Source organism: Teleopsis dalmanni, chromosome 1, assembly GCF_002237135.1.
Source record: "Teleopsis dalmanni isolate 2A chromosome 1, ASM223713v2, whole genome shotgun sequence".
NCBI classification, from domain to species: domain Eukaryota; kingdom Metazoa; phylum Arthropoda; class Insecta; order Diptera; family Diopsidae; genus Teleopsis; species Teleopsis dalmanni.
In genome coordinates, this window is record NC_051846.1 from 46,533,699 (window position 1) to 46,554,679 (window position 20,981).

Below are 20,981 nucleotides of genomic sequence, written 5' to 3' on the forward strand. Positions count from 1 at the left end.
GATCATCAAGCATCATTAACTATTGCAAGAAAGCACAATGAACAGCAATATGTATTCTTAGGAACAGCAACTATAAGATTATTGGCACATAACGGCCAAGAAATTCAATGTAGAGCATTATTAGACTCAGGTTCTCAAGTTAATTTAATGACCGAGAGGGTAGCTCATCGACTAGGAATAACTCCAAAAGCAACATCAATGCGTATAAATGGAGTTGGTAACACCACAAAGGGTGCTCGTCAAAGAATCAGCACTGTCTTTAAATCAATGAATAGCAATTTCAATACAAATTTAGAAGCATTTGTGTTACCACATATTATTGCTCCACAACCAACACAATGTGTCAATATCAGTTCATGGAACATTCCAAAAAATATTACATTAGCTGATCCTAACTTCAATGAGCCACAAAAAATAGACGTATTATTAGGAGCTGAATTTTATCCACATCTCTTAACGTCAGGGCAAATCCAATTGGGAGTCGACAAACCAATACTCCAGAATACTACTCTTGGATGGGTTGTAAGTGGCAAACTATCAGAAACAGCAAAAGGTGACACAGTCTGTTGTATGTTTAGCGAAGAAGAAGATTCGCTAAATAATCTTCTCGTCCGATTTTGGGATCTTGAAGAATCAGCACAAAATTCAAAACTACTGTCTGATCAAGAAAAATTATGTGAAACTCATTTTGTGGAAAACTTGAAACGTACTAAAGAAGGCAGATTTATTGTGAAATTGCCACTTATTGACAGTGTATCAACATTAGGATCCTCTAGTGAAATTGCACAACGCAGATTTTTCTCTCTTGAACGACGGCTGTCAAAAAATGAAGCATTAAGGGCTCAATACGTGCAGTTTATGACTGAGTATAAAGATCTCGGTCACATGGAAGAAATTCAACCTGATGACATCATGGCCTCACATTATTTCATTCCTCATCATTGCGTGATAAAACCAGATAGCACCACGACAAAATTACGTGTTGTGTTTGATGCATCTAGTAAAACTTCATCAGGTCGATCATTGAATGACATTATGCATACTGGTCCTGTGGTACAGAGCGATCTATTCTCAATATTATTACGATTCAGAATTCCAAGATACGCTTTCACAACGGACATTGAGAAAATGTATAGGCAAATACTTATTCACCCAGAAGATCAAATGCTACAATTAATCATTTGGAGAAATAATCCACAAGAGCCGCTACGATTTTATAAACTAAAAACTGTGACATATGGGACTCGATCAGCTCCATACTTAGCTACCAAATGTTTACAAACTTTAGCAAGAGAAAGTTCTGGTACTTATCCATTTGGAGCAGAGACCCTACGAAGAGATTTCTATGTCGATGATGGATTATGTGGTTCTAACAGTCTGATAGAGGCTAAGGTGATTCAAGAACAACTAATTAACATTTTGAAATCATATGGTTTTAAGCCAAGAAAATGGTGCGCTAATCACCCACAATTGCTACAAAACATTTCACCACATGATCAAGAAGTCTGTTGGGATATTTCTACTTGTTCGTTCAAAACAGCTAAGACTTTGGGAATGATTTGGACACCACAGCTTGATAATTTGTGCATAACAACAAGTATAACACCATGTACAACTTTTACTAAGCGTTCAGTAGCTTCAGACTTAGCAAGAGTTTATGACCCATTAGGATTGGTAGCACCAATCATAGTCACAGCAAAAATATTTGTTCAACGAATTTGGGAATTAAAGACGACCTGGGATGATCCATTACCTCATGAATATGAAGCCGAATGGGTTAAGTTTCGGTCAAGACTGCAAGAAATTAATAATATGATCATTCCGAGACATGTTTTTAACCATGAAATTCCATTAGATATTCAATTACATTGTTTTGTAGATGCATCTGAAAAGGCATATGGAGCAGCAATCTATGTAAGAGCAATTCTAAAAACAGGTACAATCATAGTACGGCTACTTTGCTCAAAATCAAGAGTAGCGCCATTAAAAAGGCAAACAATTCCACGATTAGAATTGTGTGCAGCACTTCTGGGAGCCCAACTGTTAGCGAAGGTTAAACAAGATCTTGCATACGATAACCACAAATCTTTTTTATGGACAGACTCACAAGTTGTATTATACTGGATCAACTCTAACTCAAATATTTTTCAAACATTTGTAGCACATAGAGTAGCACGAATTCATGAAATATCTAATGCAAGCCAATGGCGTCATGTAAGGTCCAAATTAAATCCAGCAGATCACCTATCAAGGGGTTTACAACCTACGGAATTACATTCCAGTCACATGTGGTTTTTTGGACCACTGTTTTTATATGGAAGCGAATCATCATGGCCAGGTCCAATTGCTCAGAAACATCTTATAACTGATCATTCTGAAACCAAAAGAAGGGCGCTTGAAATGCAACGCTCAACACAACCTTCAATCGTAACTTCAGCAATCACCAGCATTACTGAAGATTTCATCTATAAGATCAATTATAGAAACTCGTTTGCAAGATTGCAACGAATCATTGCATACGCACTACGATTTGTAAAATACTCCAAAGGCAAAGACAACAGGCACACTACCTCTTTAATATTAAGTCCAGACGAGTTGAACTCATCATTACAAGTAATCATTCGTATAATACAACAAAGCGATTTCAGGGAAGAATTGCAGCAATTACACTCAAATGGAACAGTGCACAAAACTAGTTCTCTCTCTAGTTTAAGTCCATTCTTAGAAAGTAACGGAATTCTAAGAGTCGGAGGTCGACTTTCATCATCACTTATAGCTTATGATACCAAACATCCAATGGTATTGCCATATAATGATCCAATTGTGAAAAGTGTTTTCGTTGATGTTCATAGAAAAAACATGCATTGTGGTGCACAAGCATTATTGTCACAAATCCGACTTCAATTTTGGCCCATCAAGGGAAAGATAATGGCTCGATCAACGGTTCAACATTGTGTCCGCTGCACAAGAAGCAGACCAATCACATTTCAACAAATAATGGGTCAGCTACCACCAGCTAGAGTTCAACCTTCAAGGCCATTCTACAATGCAGGAGTAGATTTTTGTGGACCATTTTGGGTTCACTACAAAATCAGAGGAAAAAGACCACACAAGGTTTATGTAGCAGTGTTTTGTTGTTTTGCCACAAAAGCAGTCCATTTAGAAGTGGTGAGCGACTTAACTTCTGATGCATTTATTGGTGCACTGAAGAGGTTCATAGCTCGACGAGGACATTGCAAAACGCTGCATTGTGACAATGCTACAAATTTTGTTGGTGCGAACAATAAATTAAATGAATTATCCGAACTGCTACGTAGAACTTCTGTTCAAAATAAAATAGTTCAAACATACAGTGATAAATTAATCACATTTAAATTCATTCCACCTCGAACTCCACATTTCGGGGGTCTTTGGAAGGCAGCTGTTAAATCAGCTAAATATCATTTAGTTCGAAGTACATCAACAGCTTCATTAACCTATGAAGAGTTGGAAACGATCATTGTGGAAATTGAAGCAATATTGAACTCAAGACCATTAACACCAATGTCATCAGATCCAAACGATCTTGCCGCATTGACACCAGGTCACTTCCTAATTGGTGAACCACTCACTGCACCTATAGACACCAATGTTCATGGGACAAATCACAACCTACTTACCAGGTGGAAATTGGTTTCTCATTTGAGACTGGAATTTTGGAAAAGATGGAACGCTGAGTACTTAACAGAACTACAACAGCGACATAAATGGAAGGTTCCTGTTAACAATGTCAAAGAAAACACGATGGTCATAATTAAAGAAGACAATACAGCACCACTCAACTGGCCCTTAGGTCGGGTTACGAAAGTGTTTCGAGGCGATGATGGCATGGTACGAGTAGTGGAAGTGAAGACAGTTGCAGGAATTTGTAAACGGCCTATTCATCGGCTTGCTCCACTGTTTCGAGAAGATGAAGAGAAAGACGAAAAACGAAAACATCATTCAAACATAAGCCAGGAAGATACTTTGGTAGTTCCATCAAAGAAAATAAAGTTGCCCCAACAAACAACATTATTCGCAATCATTCTCACACTATTCTTTCTGCCAATTATATTGGGCAATCCTGTAACCACAACACAGCTTAATTCAAGTATTGGTCTCTACTTCGAAAATATGGGCACTGTTCAGATGGTAACAGGTGAATGGAAAATGGTTGTTTATTATGAATTAGCTCCGGTACAGACCCAATATAACACATTCGTTAATGGAATTTCTGCACTAGATAAATTGTGCATCAAACTACAGCAGGGTTCGGCTTGTCACACGCTCGTAGGTACGTTTGAGCATACAAGAGATGATATCCTACAGGAGAAGATTTTATTAAACAACAGACGAGATAAACGAGGAGCCATAAACCTCGTTGGAAATGTGGCAAAGGCTTTATTTGGGGTTCTGGACTCAAATTACGCAGAGGATATGTCACAAACAATAAATCAGCTAAAGGAAGATGATAACCACCTAGCTAGATTGCTGCAGAATCAAACCTCCATAATAGATTCAACATTAAATATACTTAAACGTGATGAAGAAACTGTTAATAGTCAACTTGGTCAACTTCAAGATCAAATTAGCCAAGTACTAAATCGAATCGACAATGAAACCGAACAAATTAAAATTACGCAGATATTCATATCAATTGCAATACAATTGACACTGATGGGTGCTAATTTGCAAAGAATACAAGCGGAAATTATAAATGTTTTAATTGACTCTCATCACGGAAAAATAAGTCCTCTATTGTTATCACCTCAACAACTAAAAAATGAGATTAAGCATATAAGAAGTCATATTCCGCCATCTCGACGATTTCCGGTTAATCAAGATGATTTAGTTCAACTCTACAGAATAATGGAAATATCTGGAGCAGTAACTAAGGAACAAATCATATTTGTTATTAAGGTACCACTTATAGATTCCTATGACATGGAACTATTCAGAATATTACCTATACCAACAGTTATAAACAACACCATTTTAACAATCAAAAGTGATGTCTCGTTTATAGCAGTAAACACATTTCGAGATCAATACATTCCCCTGCGAGAAAATGAGCTAGATAATTGTCAAATTCCGAACAAGGCGGTGTATATTTGTTCTAGAAAGCATATAAAACTAGGCAGATACTCAGAAACTCATACGTGTGAGATAGAATTATTTAATAATCGAACCACAACAAGCTGCAGATTAACACAGTTATCCAATAAGATGGTTTGGACGAAAATGGAACAAACAAATCAATGGATATATGCTACAGTGAATAAAACTGAGATGTCATCTGTTTGCGGAACACAATTAAATCAAGTCACAATAGAAGGATCGGGCATTCTAACTTTACGACCAGAATGTACAATAAGAAACAATCTAGTTACAATTCAAGGTCATTACTCGTTGCCATCTGTAGTTCATTCATCATTTGTTCATGTAGAACAGCTTGCATCCATAACTACACCAAATGAAATAAAAACAATCATCAACAAGGCTGACGATCATCTTGAGACACAACTGAAAGAACTATCCATGTTACATCAAAGGTTAAAGGCTATGGATAAGTTTGCAGTTAAGGCCGAACCAGTTTCTCAACCACACCATATAATTAGTTACGTGGGAACTATTTTACTGCTGACATTGTGTGCACTTACATAATATACAAATCTATGAAGAAGTGTAAACAAACCCGACGAAAAGATGATTCACCTCAATCTGAGTCCACAGCATATCCACAACCTACCCCAAGACGGCAACAGCTCGTTGTGGAAGTATAAGTAGTTGAGTTATTATTATACTACTCAACGGAGGGGAGAATGTTAAGGTAGAAATTAAGTAATAAATAAATTATTTCACATTGTTAAATTGTGTCATTCAATTTATATTTTAAGCAATTTAGCAATTGTGAAATAATTTATTTTGAATATTTATGTTAAGCTGAGGCAACAACTTAACTGGAGCAACGGTGAAATATGCAACGTTGCATTTTGCATTATTAACAGTGTTCCAATTAATTTGTTGCTGAGGTTAATTATACTAATTATATTAATAAAATTATTGCACAAAAATTGTATAAAAGAAATTGAAACAATAAAGAAAGTAATCAATCAATAAAAACTATTCTTTGATTCTCGTCAAACCTAATTCTGCTTTATATAGAGTAAGTTTCAAGTGCTTAATCTATAACCAATAAGCAATATTCAATAAGTTAAAGTGCTTATTGAATATTATAAGGATTAAGGTATTTTAAATATACAGGGTGACATTATGAGAAGTATAGCTACAGTTCGACCACATGTTGGGAATAGGCCTATATATGAGCGACAAGTAACTATTTAACACGTAACACTTATATCCAAACCTTAATTGGGCTAGGAGAGTTCTAATTGTATATGCGAAGCGTCTTTTATCTCCGGTAATTTCAATTAGAGACCCATTAGGAACTGTGTTGTACTGTTGTAATAGCGTTCTTGAAGTAATATCTGCCTCAATATAAAAGGCAGAAAGCCATAGTTGATATTCAATCTCGATGTATTCACAATGCGAAGAAAAAGGGAATGCTCTACTGCCGTGACTAGCATGACCATCCGTTTTACAATAAAGAAAAAGTTATTGCGACAGTATCTTGTTATACTCCTATTGATCTTTAATTCATAGGCTTTTGATTGTGATAAACATTCAACTAGCCAAGTTAACTAAGTCACTCTTTGTTAAAATTACATAGTACCAGACGTAATTTTAAGATGACATATTTTTTTGGGATATCGTATTTTATTATTTTTATATTTATGTATAAAAATTGAGTTTATTTAAAATGGGAAAATGCAGTTAGAAGAAAGCAGAACTTGTTACTTGCTCTCCACATTAAAAATTCACTATGTAATATAGTGATATAAGTCAATATACCTTATACCTTATATATTCTTAAAAAATTTCAAAATGGTATCGTTATTCATGACTGTCTCGAAAATGTTTTCTTAAAAAATGTATGCACCTTAATATATCTATGCTAAATACTTTTATATAAATTTAAATTAAGATGACTAGGACAACCCGATCTATATGCATGTACATAGTCATGACAAATTCTTTTATAGTAGTTATTGCACTAATATATAACGTGATAACTATAGTTACTTAATAACCAACAGATCCTTTCCATCACAGTTTGTTTAGCTAATTAGACATGCAAGCAGGAATCCTAAAGACAATAGAATGGTGTTAATTTAACTAACAACAGTACATAAAATTATTTAGTAAGTAATAATCTCCTTGGTAGTTATGTTATAATATTATAACAAAAATTTAAAAAACCATTTCTTCAAATTCCATCCTATATATGTGTTTTAAGCTATATTATTATAACATATTCATATTATAAATATATATTAAATAGAAATAAATCTAGTTTTAATATAGTTAAAACTGAAATAAATAAAATATAATTATTATTTATGCAAAAAGGGCGATCACCGGAGAACTGTCCAGCTGTTTTATTCAATTTATATTATTTATTTCATATTTTTGCCTGTTTTATTCATTTTTCTAGTATTTTAGTAGTAGTTTTATTCATTGCCATTTTGTATTTTGTTCGCTGTTTGGTCGTATTTATTTAGTTTTTAGAATTGGTCTCTCAAACGTCTATGGTTATTTTTGTATCATCTCGAACGTAGCGTACTCCATAGGAATTGAGGGAGGGATGAGACATGGTGCGATGAGGAGATGATGAAAACCCATCACCGCCAAGCATCCTATCCAGGCGCGCCACTAGCCCCAACATTCGCATTGGTATGTACTGCAACATCAGAGAAGAATTCGTATTTCACAAACGGTGACACACACTTGAGGTAAGTTTTTGGCATTTTGAATTTGAGGTCTTTTGCATCCCTGATATGATGATTTTGCATGCATTTTCCCTGATGATGAGATTTTGTTTTTCTTGAGGTAAGTGTGTCGTACTGCAATATTTTTATTTCATTTTTTGATGACGAAAGTTTGCTTTTTGCCATTTAAGTTTTGCGACACAATTTTATAACGGGATGTGACCAACCGCCTATATCAGTGGAAGTTCAGAACGCCCATTTATAGTGCATTTGGAACTTCTATTTATGTTACAAGAATGCCAAAATTGCACATAAGAATTATAAATTCAAACTAAAAGCATTTGAAAGGATATGAAATGCAAAATAAGCTCATCCAAAATGGGCGGAGGTTGGTACACCGTAAACGAAATGCAGTGTAAAATAGTGAAAGTATGCTGCACTGGGGAGGATGCATTCGCAAGCAATGAGAATCGAATGCAAGCTTTCAGTGAAAGCACATATGGAATTGGGGATGTTCTCGAGCTTTCACTTGTAAGGGTAAATCTAGTTTTTCTTTTGTTTTTATTGTTTTATGCGAAAAATTTGAAAAGCAATTTATCGCACGAAATGTATATAAATTTAAAAAATTTCAATTGGAAAAACAACTGACCTTTACATAATTAAATAGAAGGCGGCTTTAAATAACTGCTAATTTAATAAAATTACAGAATAAAAAAAAAACAATTTTGAGAAATTGTTAATGATTTGTTTTTAGTAATAATGTCAATTTTAAGAAATAAATTTTACCGTCTCTAATACTTATTATTCAAATATCTGGAAAAATTGAACTAACTAATTAATATTATATGTATAACTATTGCTGTGTGAGGTTCCATTGTTCGATTAATAGTAGAATAATGCAGCCATTATAATTTTACCTCTAGTCTAGATTTTAGAGATATAATGCAAAAATTAATTTTTCTCTTGATGTTAGTAGGATTGATATTACTTTTTATGTTCGGTCACATCAGTTTGAAATGAATTAAAATACAAAGTATGCCAAGTTTAGTTAATAAAAATTTTAAAATAAGAATTGTTATTAACAAATATTATTTGTCACTCTAAAAACTTTTTATTTCATATCCACGTATTTTTCTATACCAGTCACCTTAATTTTCTTAACAACAGCAATCATTAATTATATTAAGCAAGATTCTGTAATGGTTTTCATTTGCAATTTAGCGAATAAATAATTATGTCTGAAGAAGATGACTACACATTTTTCAAAGAGTTGGAGAAGAGACTTTTCGAGAGTGGAGTGTGTAAAATAGGAATACCGGATGGGGAAACGGATACTCCAGTTCAATTCTTAAAGAAATTCAAAGAAATGACGCACGTTTTGACACAAGATCCATTTGCGTGTGATGCGAAATGGACCCTGTTCGTTACCGCAGCAAACAGTTTCAACGCAAAGGTAAACGTTATGCCATATCTGCCAAAATTCGTTACAAGCCAGGAGCATTTATTATTTTTAATAAGTGAAACGCCTAAACTATTTATCTTGCTTTCATATGCTGAAGAATATAATTACTTACTTTATGAGAAGAATGTAATACTTCTCATATACTGGGTAATTATTGCTAATCATTCACCACGATTAGAAAGCATAGTTAGGGATCAAAAATTTTTGGAATTTTTGGCAGATGTACAACACAGCAATGAAATAGTTGTGCCATCATATATTTTTAAGGTAAATCATGACTGCAATTCTGAAGATACCATTCTTTACGAAACTAGACGCGCTACTTATGGTACCAAATATGCATTTTATAGCTGTAATCCAGATACTATGTACAAGCTACTCTGCAAAGGTTTTAAATTGTATAAGAACTCTATGAAAGAAATTTATCTAACAGATAAAATACGCATTGCATTGAGTAAAATTCCCCGTATGGCTGGTTGGGGAAAATCAAGCTGTGGCCCTATCTTTAGAGTAGTTGGACTATGTGAGTGTATTATGAAATTTGAGTATTTAAAGCGCATCATTGATATGAAATTTAATTGTCCCTCTGTTTATGTTGAGGTACCGGAACTCCTTCGTCTCAGCTACCTACTGTTCTATACAGAACACTTACCCAAACAACAAAAAAGAGAATCCATGATAACACAAATTTTTAATAAAAACTACAGTGCACACATTACTTTGCTCTTGGTCGCTATATTAGGTTACATATGCAGGAAAAGAATACAACTGACTTGCGCTGTAATACGGAATAAAATTGATCATATACCTATTTTAAGGCGCATATTTTTCGGATAAATTAATTTTTCTGATATTTCATAAATAAATGTGTATATGTATTATCAGTAATAAAAAGCCACATACTATTTATTTATTTATATTTAATCCGGATAAAAGCATTTAACAGTTTCAGCTGAAATTATGCTGTGGTTTCAAGTAAACTTGTCAAATACAGCTAAAGATAAAATTTTTAAATAAAATTTCGTAGTATACTTTTAGGTGGAGTTTTTTTTTCAAGTTTACTTTTTCAATGTTAGTACCAAATAAAAATTTAGCTATCACTACTAAAAATATTTTACAAAAATATCTACTGTAAGAATATGCACGTCATAAGGTTTTTTTTTCGATTGAATTATGAACTAGAGAGAAATTAAATCTATTTACGAATCGACACGATTCACGAAGCATTAGGTGTGAGTACAGCGTAATGAAAAAACTGAATACTATGGATTTTTTAACTACATAACGCAGTTTTTAAGTGTATATCAAATTTAAGTTCTGTTACTTAAATAGTTAGAAGGAAATTATTTTCCTTCTAATTTTCAATGAACTTGAAAAGAAGATACAACTGTCCAAACCCAAATAAAGAAGAGTATAAATTAAACGATAAAGAAGCAGTGAAAGTATAAAATAAGAGCTTTCCAATTTTGGCCACAAGCAAATTATAATAAGCAGTGTAATAAAATTATGGTACGAATGCTTGTAGCATACCAATAAGATCTAAGTTTCATAACAAGTTGTCTCAAAAACTATATTAAATATCTATACTTATCTATACTTAATTATGAAATGTTGAATTTTGATAGGTTCATTGTGAATCTATAGAAAAGCCTTTTTCTTTTTTTTTTTTTTTTTTTTTTTCGAAATGAAAAAGCACTCAAACTGAAATATACATACTACAATTAAGTAAAAGTAAACAATAACTAATATGATTAGATTTCATATACCATATGTTTTAATTACAAAGGACATGGCCAGACGTCATGAACCAATTTTTCTTCTATTAAGCAAAAAAAGAAAAGGGCATTAATTATTTTCTTTATCCTTCCGCTCTTATGAGATCGAACTTAGTTAGAGATCAAAAGCCTTGAAAAATTTTTGGTAGTATCCAAAGACACCGACTATCTTTCTTAAAAATACAAACAATAGCCAGAGAAAAATATATAAGAATTCTTGGCACATTTACCAGGTAAGCACAGGATTGCAGTAAATACAACTATTTTAAGGGATATACACAAGGAATTTATCCGAGTTGCTTACATACCAAGAGTCCTTCACTAATATGTTTAGAGTTCTATTTGGATACGATCGAAATTTGCTTAACGTTGTCGTTATCAGTTTGCCAAACGCTACGCTACCATAAAGAAAGCTTTGCATAATTACTGTAGTGATTTTCATATATTAAGATTCCGTTTTTAATTACTATTTTCGTCCCACATAGCGACAAAAACGTTCCAGGTTTTAAATTGCATGTAGTTATTTCTTTTATGCACATTCCATAAAAATATTTTGTCAAAAGTTAATCCAACTGATTAAGTATTCTTACTTTGGGTTTGCACTCAATGCATGAGTTGTTTAAAGTAGTGCTCTTGGGCACTGAATTCCTTTCCCGATGGTAAATATAGTTTCGGTATTCCCTGTACTTAAATTCTCCATTATTTAAAATATGACATTTTCTGATCCATATACTTGCAAATATTTTGTGATGAACTTCGCACTTTAATTGTGATGTATTACGAAAGAATCATCAACAAACAAAGATAATGTGTTTCTGTTCTCAATTGAAAAAACAGTTGTATATAAATTATATAGGATCGAAAATAAAGAAGACAAATGGTATTGCAGCTTTAATCACCCTTGTCAACTCAATTCTTCATTCAATTACTGATAAGTTTAATATGATTTTTTGGGATTCCGTGATATGTAAGCAAAATTATTAGTCAGGCATGGCATACTTTATCGATTTATAGCTTTGCATGCTTTGTGCAAGCAATATATAAATAGAACATACTAGTTGACGATAAATAACATGTATATTTTTAGTGTGTAATCAATGTAAAAAGTTTACTACTTTAAACGTAGATATCGCGAAACGTAAGCTATATCGGTTAACTCTATTCTTTTGTCTTTTGTCGATCTTCCAACAGAAATAGTATATTAATGAAATAAGTTCAAGAATCACAATTTTTTACATTAAAAACCATAACTTTTACTTTTAAAACAAAAACAAGTCACACAAAAATGTTAACTTCAATTATGAAATTAGTTTATATGTGAAGTTAATATACATATTTTTACTAATTAAAAATATTTATTTTCTCTTTTTTATCTATTTTTCTATACAAGGAATTTGACTATATCAATTCCTCATTAAATATAATAAATTCTATTAACTTACCCTTAAATATAGGAGATGCTCTCCATGTGTGCGCCGCACCTTGTCCCAAAAACTGTCCAACTGATACTTCCAATAGTATAATAGGAAGACCGACTAGAAACAATAACAAAACATATGGTATCAGATACGCTGAACTGTATCTATCCAATTCCCTAGGGAAGCGTACTATGTTGGCGTAAGTAATATTTAGGCAAATGCACAGCACAAGCCCTCGAAATACGGAACATTTCGTCTAAAAGAGAAAATAAAAATTGTTATAAAATTATTTATAGCTTTAAATTATACAATTTTAAAAATATATAAATAATTATAGATATAAATAATTAAATTTAAATTTGTTACTAATATAAGACCAACTTAAATAGTATCTAATCGAAAGCCCCAGTTTAGTGCAATTTAAAAATTATTAAGAAAAACCGTGTGCCTAAATACTTCAAAATGGTAAAACTTTTTTTAGTATTTGTTTGGTTTTTTTTCAATTCAATTTTTATCCCCACTAGATTTTATTATACTGTATACCATCCAAATGTTAATTTGATTTGACAGAAATATTGGCAAAATTAATTATAAAAAGTGCCTTCAAGGCATCTTCGATACTTCGCTACTTAAGATGAATGATTTCTTCATTGACTAAACAAAATAATAAATTTATAAAAAATAAAGTTGTTGAAAATTTTAGGAGTTTTCTTCTTTGTATTAATGTAGCTACCTACAATTTTTTTGCAATGAATTTATATTAAATTTAAAAATAATGTTGTTTTAAATATTTAAACTTAATTAAAATCGATTGTAACGAGAAAAAAATTTTGGGCATTGAAATTCAATTTATTAAATATTATAACTTATTTATTGTTATATTTTTTTTTAATTACATGCAAGGGTATTTATTTACCAACTTATTTTTAATTTTAAATCAATTTTATGCACTCTATCGTATGAGAAACAAGACTTATATATACCTCAAGTAATAAATTAATATATATTAAAGGTATAAAATATAACTAGAATAAAACATAAAAATAAACAACGATATTTTAGAGATCTAGTTTTTCCTAAAAGAATACAGTTGCTAGCTGCAATCAAAGCTGTCATCCCTCAGCATTCTCTTCGGACAGCAAACTTATTGGTCAGTCCACGGATATGAAAACACTTACTGACTTTTTAGTATCCAAACATATTCAATAGGAAGACATGAAATTGAATCTGTCATTATGTCTCATTATTCTGTAGTACATACAATTTCGTTAAGGTCAACAAGAATCATTGAATTGTCATCTACATAATTACAAATAAATAAGATCGATTTTTACAAAGAAATAAAGCCATGATTTAATCTGGAATTAGCAATCAAGCCAAGGAGATATAACATTAGCAACTGAGCACTTCACTTCAAAATCAATGATGGTTATGTTATTAAATAGTTAAACATGATTTTCAGTCTAAATGATTGACAGAACACTGAGCAATCCCACCAAAAAAAAAAATTTCACAGAACGTTGTTTCCACCACAAAAAAAATCTAAAACTAAATAATTCCTCAGGATTCTATTTATAATATATTTATATATAACTTGTTAACAATTAAAGTAATACTGAAACGAAATAGTCTATTTAACGTATATAACATCAAATTTCACAAAAGCATACACCTGGTTTATAGATTATGGGCACGCATTTCTTAGTCTCTGCACTACGATTGTGAACCATCTCAAACTGTATTGGTTCTTTGAAACCATTATGACAAATCACTTAACTGCCTAAACACATTGTGACTTGTGGTTATTCCTTTATCTGAAGGAATCGCTTAGGGAATACTGGAAATATCGTTTCGACACGACTGAGAATATAAGAAGGGAATTGCTACGACCTTTGAAAATTATTCCGAAAATCAACCTAAATAATTGCTTCCAAAACAGGAAAAAACGCTGACAATTGTTTATTGTATTGGGATGGCAGTACTAATAAACACTAATAAACAATATTTATATATATTTCTAGTGTAAACTAAGTAATAAAAATAATAATAAACAATATTTATATATATTTCTAGTGTAAACTAAGTAATAAAAATATTAATTTCTCCTGATGAGTTGTCAGTGGTTACTCATAATTAGGAAACCATTATAAAATTTTAAAATTATAAATTGAAAAAAGTTTATCATATGGGACTTTCGTTAGTAATTTTTTAAAAATAATTATAAGTTTAAATTATACTAAATACCAGATAATGACTAACTCGAGTCAAAGTATTTAAGTGAAATTTAACCAAACAAACCAAGTGTAAACTAATACGCACCAAACTCTTCGTATTAAAAAATGAAAAAGAAAAGTGCAAACAAACCACAGAAGGAAATATTTAAAAAAACAAGTCAAAAGTAAATAAATATACAATAAATACATAAATATAATAATAATAAAAAAGTTAAATATAGTTCGTTCAACTTAAAAGTGTTTAAGAAAATTTATTTGTGTTCACTTATGAGAAATACAATTAAAATTAAATTTTCTACGCAAACTTGGATGCAGTGTCAGCAGATGAAGATTTATGTTAATTGAATTTAAATGGGAATAAAACCTACATAATCACTTGTTTGATAACGAAATCGTAACAAAGTAGCATCATGTACTATATATATAGTGGGTATAATTCACTTAAATTTACGAAGAAAGCTCGATGTGTATTAGAATATAACCACACAAATTTATTTTTATTATATGAGAAGGCATTTTACTACAAGCTTATTATAATTGATTCATTATAATAGAACTATAATTAGTACTATAATAGAATTATAATTAGTATTTATAATTTCATTTCGAAGAATATACACGCTGATTAATTAATAAAAGAAAAACCTGCAGGAAAAGATTCTTTCTAAAACAAAAACCAAAAAAATTCTAATCGAATTGAGAGAGAAATCTGAAAAAGTTATAATGCATATAATTACAATAATTAAGTTATTAGTTTCTAACAAAACCAAATAAATCCTAAAGAAATTGAGATAGAAATCTGAAAAAATTGTATGGCCTATACTTACAATAATTAAGTTAGTACTTTTTAACTAAAAATAGTTGACAACTATTTTGTTAGGAATAAGTGAACCATATACTTTTAAAATCCAAATCTCTTCGAAACATTTTAATTTAAATCTTTCATATAAACCACTTCATTTCTCAAAAACTATTCTATCACAAATATGCTCCATTTTCATTTCGACTTTAACTAATTTCCATAGCTGCCAGCTCTTTCCTTATTTTTATCTGATGTGTCTTCAATTAAGTCAATTCAATCAAGTGTTTATAAAGTACTTATATTTAAAAAGATAGTAAAGTAGAAAAAAATTTATTTTAAAGTACTACGAAAGTCGCGAATCCATTGGCAACAATCACCATAATCTCATCTACATAATCAGATCGACATACAGTCCATGTGCTATTATCACTACATGTTAAGGCAATATTTTCAGTTATTTCTAAAGTTATTAAATCGATTCTTTTACTGCATTATTATGTATTCAGACTTAACCATCAACAGTAAACGTACTTGTAGTAAATCGAATAAGCAGTGTTCTACATATGGCTGAATACACCAGATAATACCAAGGAGCTGAAGGCTTAGATTCCACAGATACTCTAACAAAGGTCTGTATTAAGATCTAACTGAACTTAATGCAGTAATGGTGCATTAAAAAATGTATATAAAGAGCTATGACAAATATCTAATTAGGTTGCAAGGGCTCAAACAGTAATGAAGCAACAACAACAAAAAATTGTTATTAATTTTATTGAAATTAGACTACCAAACAACGCTGTTTTGAGTATTGCCAAGTACTGATCATCAGTGATTTTAAAAAATATTCGAATTTTTATATAATTAGTTTATAGTCCGTATGTAATTTGCTGGACTGCAAGTACCAGGCTTTAAACTCGTGCCTGTTAAATTGGAAACGATGTAAAATCGTGTTATGTCACAACTAGCCAAGGCTGGACCAATTTTTAATGCTCAAGTTCCAAGATGTTTCTATTAGATGTTTATGAATCTAAACACTACGCAGAAGTCTGCAGCAATATTTCAGATAAACGGATTTCAACAAAACTTCTGCGCAATTGAAACTCACTGAAATAAATAATTTGTAATTTTTTTTGGAAGAATTGATCATGTGAATACTGTGTTAATAGATTTAAATTAAACGATTTATCACACCATTTATTTAACAAGAGTATTTGCATAAATAAATTCAACCAAAGATTACTATATCTTAAACATGGTAATGCAAGCTCTCACATATCGGCTAAAAGTTTTAAATCAATAGGTCATTCGCCAACTGATATAATTTGATAACTAATGTCTTAGTGTCTATTGTCTTTTCTCTTACATCAAAGACAAGCTACATGGACAAAGATTTTTGCCAGTAGAAAATAATGCATTAGCATTTAAAAATTATATTATGAAAGTTTCTCAAGCAGAGTGGAAATGCTATGACAAATAGTTTGTATTATATATGTGTTATACATAACATGACACAGATAAGCCACATCACCGTGTTCAAATTTATATTGAAACTTCTTTTTTTTTCATACTCTCAATTTTTCGATTTGCATTGAAAGTATCAACAACTTCATATAAGTCGTGACCATGACTGACAATATAATATGGCTCTAGCAATATAATTTGAAATCTGCATATACCATAAACTGAGAATAAATCGACATGTAAACTAATAATTTTTTATATCAAGTAATTTTTTCTTTGGTACCCTGGGTTGATTTCGAAAATGGACGTTCTCATCCTCACATATGAATTTTTTGTTTACTGCGTGCAGGAAAGAAGTACTGAGTTTATGTACCTATAATATAGTAGTGTTATTTATAATAATAAATAAGACCTACTGGAATACATATATAATATTTAAATTCTTATGACTCTGTCTCACGTTTAAAATATTTCGCATTATAGAAATGGTGTATGCTTTACAGTATAATTTAAACAATTAAGTTTTAAAAATTGTTAAGATTTCTGAAAAAGTAGGATCACCTGGAGATATTTAATTCAACTATATCATTTATATGTTATATACATCTTTTCAGTGTTATACACGACATTTTCGTTTCCATCATTCTTCCAAAAGGCCTTCCCAAAAATGTATGCACAAAACTTTATTAAACTTTAATAACTAAGTTTGGAAAAAATTTAATGAAACTATATATATACATGAAAAATGAATAAAAATTATGAAATAAAAAAAAAAACAGATTATAAATGTTCTGTCCAAATATTTGAGGTAATGTTGACTTGGTACAGATTATAGAGATTGCAATGTAAATTGTAATCTGTTGCCACGATATACGGACTATTCAGAGACCGGATTAACGAAATCAAAACTTTTAAATATTTTCTTCAAAACTCTAAACAAAATTTGTTGATATATATAAATTATTAAAAAAAAAGTAAGAAAAAAAAAATTAGTCATAAAAAGTGTGTTATACTTTCAACGCCCACATTTTTATTTTATTGACATAATTTTTTTATTTGTTATGTATTTCATTAATCAATTTAAACATATTTAATACATATTTAATTTTCGAACTAATTGAATCAAATCATTCCCATCAGTCAAACATTTCTCACAACTTCAAAGCCGAATGAATAGCAAAGCAGGCCTTCGGGTACTTAACTGAGCATATAATTCGTGTCTGTTAATGGCCTACGCAGTATTAAATGCCGGATTTTGAAACCGGAAAAGAGTTAATAAAATAATCATAACACACAACTTCTATTGTATACACGTTTATTAAAAATTATAAAATTAAGACTTTAGGCCAAACTGACTTCTTTTTTATTATTTACAATTTTTATAATTACTCTGTTATACCGGTAGAACGCCTTTAAATCTATTTATTATAGCCATTTTGTGAAGTGAATTTTTCAATCTGGTAGCTCGTGTCCATATTTGGCACTACATATCAGCATGATTTGCTTTCAAATTGTATAATTAAAAACCAATGATAAAAATTAATAGAATAAATAAGTTAAATAATAGTTGAATAATATAAATAGTGGAATGCTTAAAATTTGCAACAATAAAAATTCGCGTTAAATTCACGTTAGTAGATGTAATGTGCAGAAAGAGGAGAGTGAGGAAAATGTGCTAATTGATTTTAGTTATTAAAATTATCTACTAATGCGAAAGAATACTTAAATATACGGATCAGTTAACTTTGCAAAAATATTTATATTAAATTTCAAATAGGTATAATCGCAGAAACTGCAAGTAATTTTAAATAAATTAGAAAGACACTGGTTCAAAAATAAAATACTTAATTTATGCATCAAGTGAATATAAAAAGAAATAGAATTTTTGAATAGATTATAAAACCAGAAAGTAATAATAATAAAATAAGAAAAAAAGTAAACTTTAGCTTGATTAAAGCTTCAAAACCATTCACACAGAGATATATTTTCTATTTATTGGGTAATATAAAAAATGCTCTGCAAAACTCTCTTAATGGTAAAAAATAGACGGCCGAAGAACTGCAGAATATCACTTGACCAAGTTATGAATGATGATGAAATTATGAAGCTACCCGAAAAAAGCAAAAGTTATAAATAATAATGGCCACTATAAACTTTATTGAAATTAATTATTAATGAAGAAAATTTTTATTAAATAATTTAGCAAAAAAATGGTGGATACTTCTTATATCACCTAGTAGTTATAGAGAAGTAATTGAAAACGTTCCATAAGGTCTCAATGTCTAGATCATACAAAATTGTTAATTTTTTATAGATCTGTGATTTTTTGTTTCTTTTGTCCAATTTCATATTTCTTTTTCTATTACTTAATTCCTACTCAATATAATAGTGACGACATTTTTTAGTTAGTGAGTTCCTTCTATGTAATGTGTGAAGGTTAACAAAAGCTCTTTACATTCGGTATCCTTAATAAAGCAACTGCATATACTAACACAGTTTTAATCTTTGGGTGTAAAATTTAAATATCAATAAATAGGGAAATGGTTGTAATTGAGCATAAAGAATTGTAATACAATCTTCCGTCACTTAAAAAATAATAATTAAATGTAGCGTATACAATATAATTATGAGCTTAGGCAAAGTGTAAACAAGGGATCAGTCATAGAATTCTTTAAAACTAAGTCAACTTTCAACAAAATTATTGATTTGGTTCAGATCTATTAACCATGTGTTGAGTCTATAAAGTTTTAGCTCTGATACATCAACTATATATATGTGATATTGCACTATCACACTATTACTTGTTCCTACCTCTGCAACAATTTGTTGCTCGGTAAAAGAGTTTCTCGAAAAAATAACTATATAAAACGCCTAACTTAATTTTTAAAGTGATTTGTTATGTTTCAACAAATGATTTGTTTCAACCCCACGGAACCACAATTAATGTATGAATCATAAATATGTCTATATGAAACATAAAGTTTAAATAGTACAAAATTAATCATTTTTATATTTTATTAATATTGCTTATATATTCGACGATATTATGTTTATATATATATATATTTATCAGATTATATATTAGCTCTTTATTAACTTACTTTGCGATAATAACGGAATGGCACATCCTCATGCACAACATATAAATAATCCGCTAGATACTTTGTTGTTGGTATCTCCATCTTGGGACAGACTTTGTAGCGTTTATATGCAGACAAAAACTTGTCATTTTCTTGCATTTGGTTTTAAAAATTGTATGTTTATTGCACTTATAGGAAATTATTTTTGATGATACAGATTAAAGATGAATTCATTTATAGACTTTTAAGTATTTTGTCTTTAATTCTTACATATTTATTTAAACATTTTTGTTAGTCTATTTATGTACATTTTTAAAAAAAAAAAATTACTATTAAATTGTTGATATTATAATTAAAAATATTATTTTAATAGTTATAAACAGAAATATAAAACCTTGAATATTACAGCTCCTTGTGCTTATAAAAAAAATTAACAATTGAATATATTATACAACATATTTCCATTATTCTCTTATAAAAAATAAAAAATGCGGCACATATTATAAGATGACATTGGAATAGAATAATGTAACGTTAAATTGAAAAGTTAAACTTTTTAATTGAGAATTAAAGCTACAATCTAACATTCGCTAATATTGGCATTTGCAGACGACATTGACTGCGTGAAAGTTGTTAAGAAATAAAAAATTATCTTATCAAGTACACATGTTCGCAAAATGAAACTCTAAAGTAAGACTGTGGGAGAGAACAAAAACCATCAGGTAGACATTATTTATTAGCTAGAGAAATATTTGAATTTTCTTCTTATAACACCACATGGAAAGGTCGATCTATTGATCAATATAATGAACGATAATAATTTTTCGGTATGGAAGAAAGTTAAAAATAAACTGCGCAGAAATAAAAGTATATATACATTGAATTGAAATGTGAAATTGTAT

At 30.3% G+C, this 20,981-nt stretch overlaps 2 protein-coding genes across 3 annotated transcripts in view; one reads left to right on the forward strand and one right to left on the reverse strand.

The window, feature by feature from the left end:
- LOC119667792 (sodium- and chloride-dependent GABA transporter 1-like) overlaps window positions 1-20,981 on the reverse strand; it is a 347,748-nt gene that overhangs the window by 5,644 nt on the left and 321,123 nt on the right. Inside the window, exons 1-2 of one of the 2 annotated variants that reach the window (XM_038077111.1) lie at window positions 20,101-20,253; window positions 12,527-12,758 (exon numbers count right to left, since the gene is read on the reverse strand). In XM_038077111.1, the coding sequence (XP_037933039.1) occupies window positions 12,527-12,758; window positions 20,101-20,238 (370 nt within the window). In that variant the 5' untranslated portion in view covers window positions 20,239-20,253. Of the gene's footprint in view, window positions 1-12,526; window positions 12,759-20,100; window positions 20,254-20,981 lie in introns of those variants that run through there. The other variant, XM_038077110.1, reaches the window with a different exon arrangement.
- On the forward strand, window positions 8,957-10,202 carry LOC119667799. The gene is made up of 2 exons (XM_038077122.1): window positions 8,957-9,300; window positions 9,577-10,202. The coding sequence occupies exons 1-2, from the start codon at window positions 9,082-9,084 to the stop codon at window positions 10,144-10,146; spliced, it is 789 nt and encodes a 262-aa protein (XP_037933050.1). The 5' UTR covers window positions 8,957-9,081; the 3' UTR covers window positions 10,147-10,202.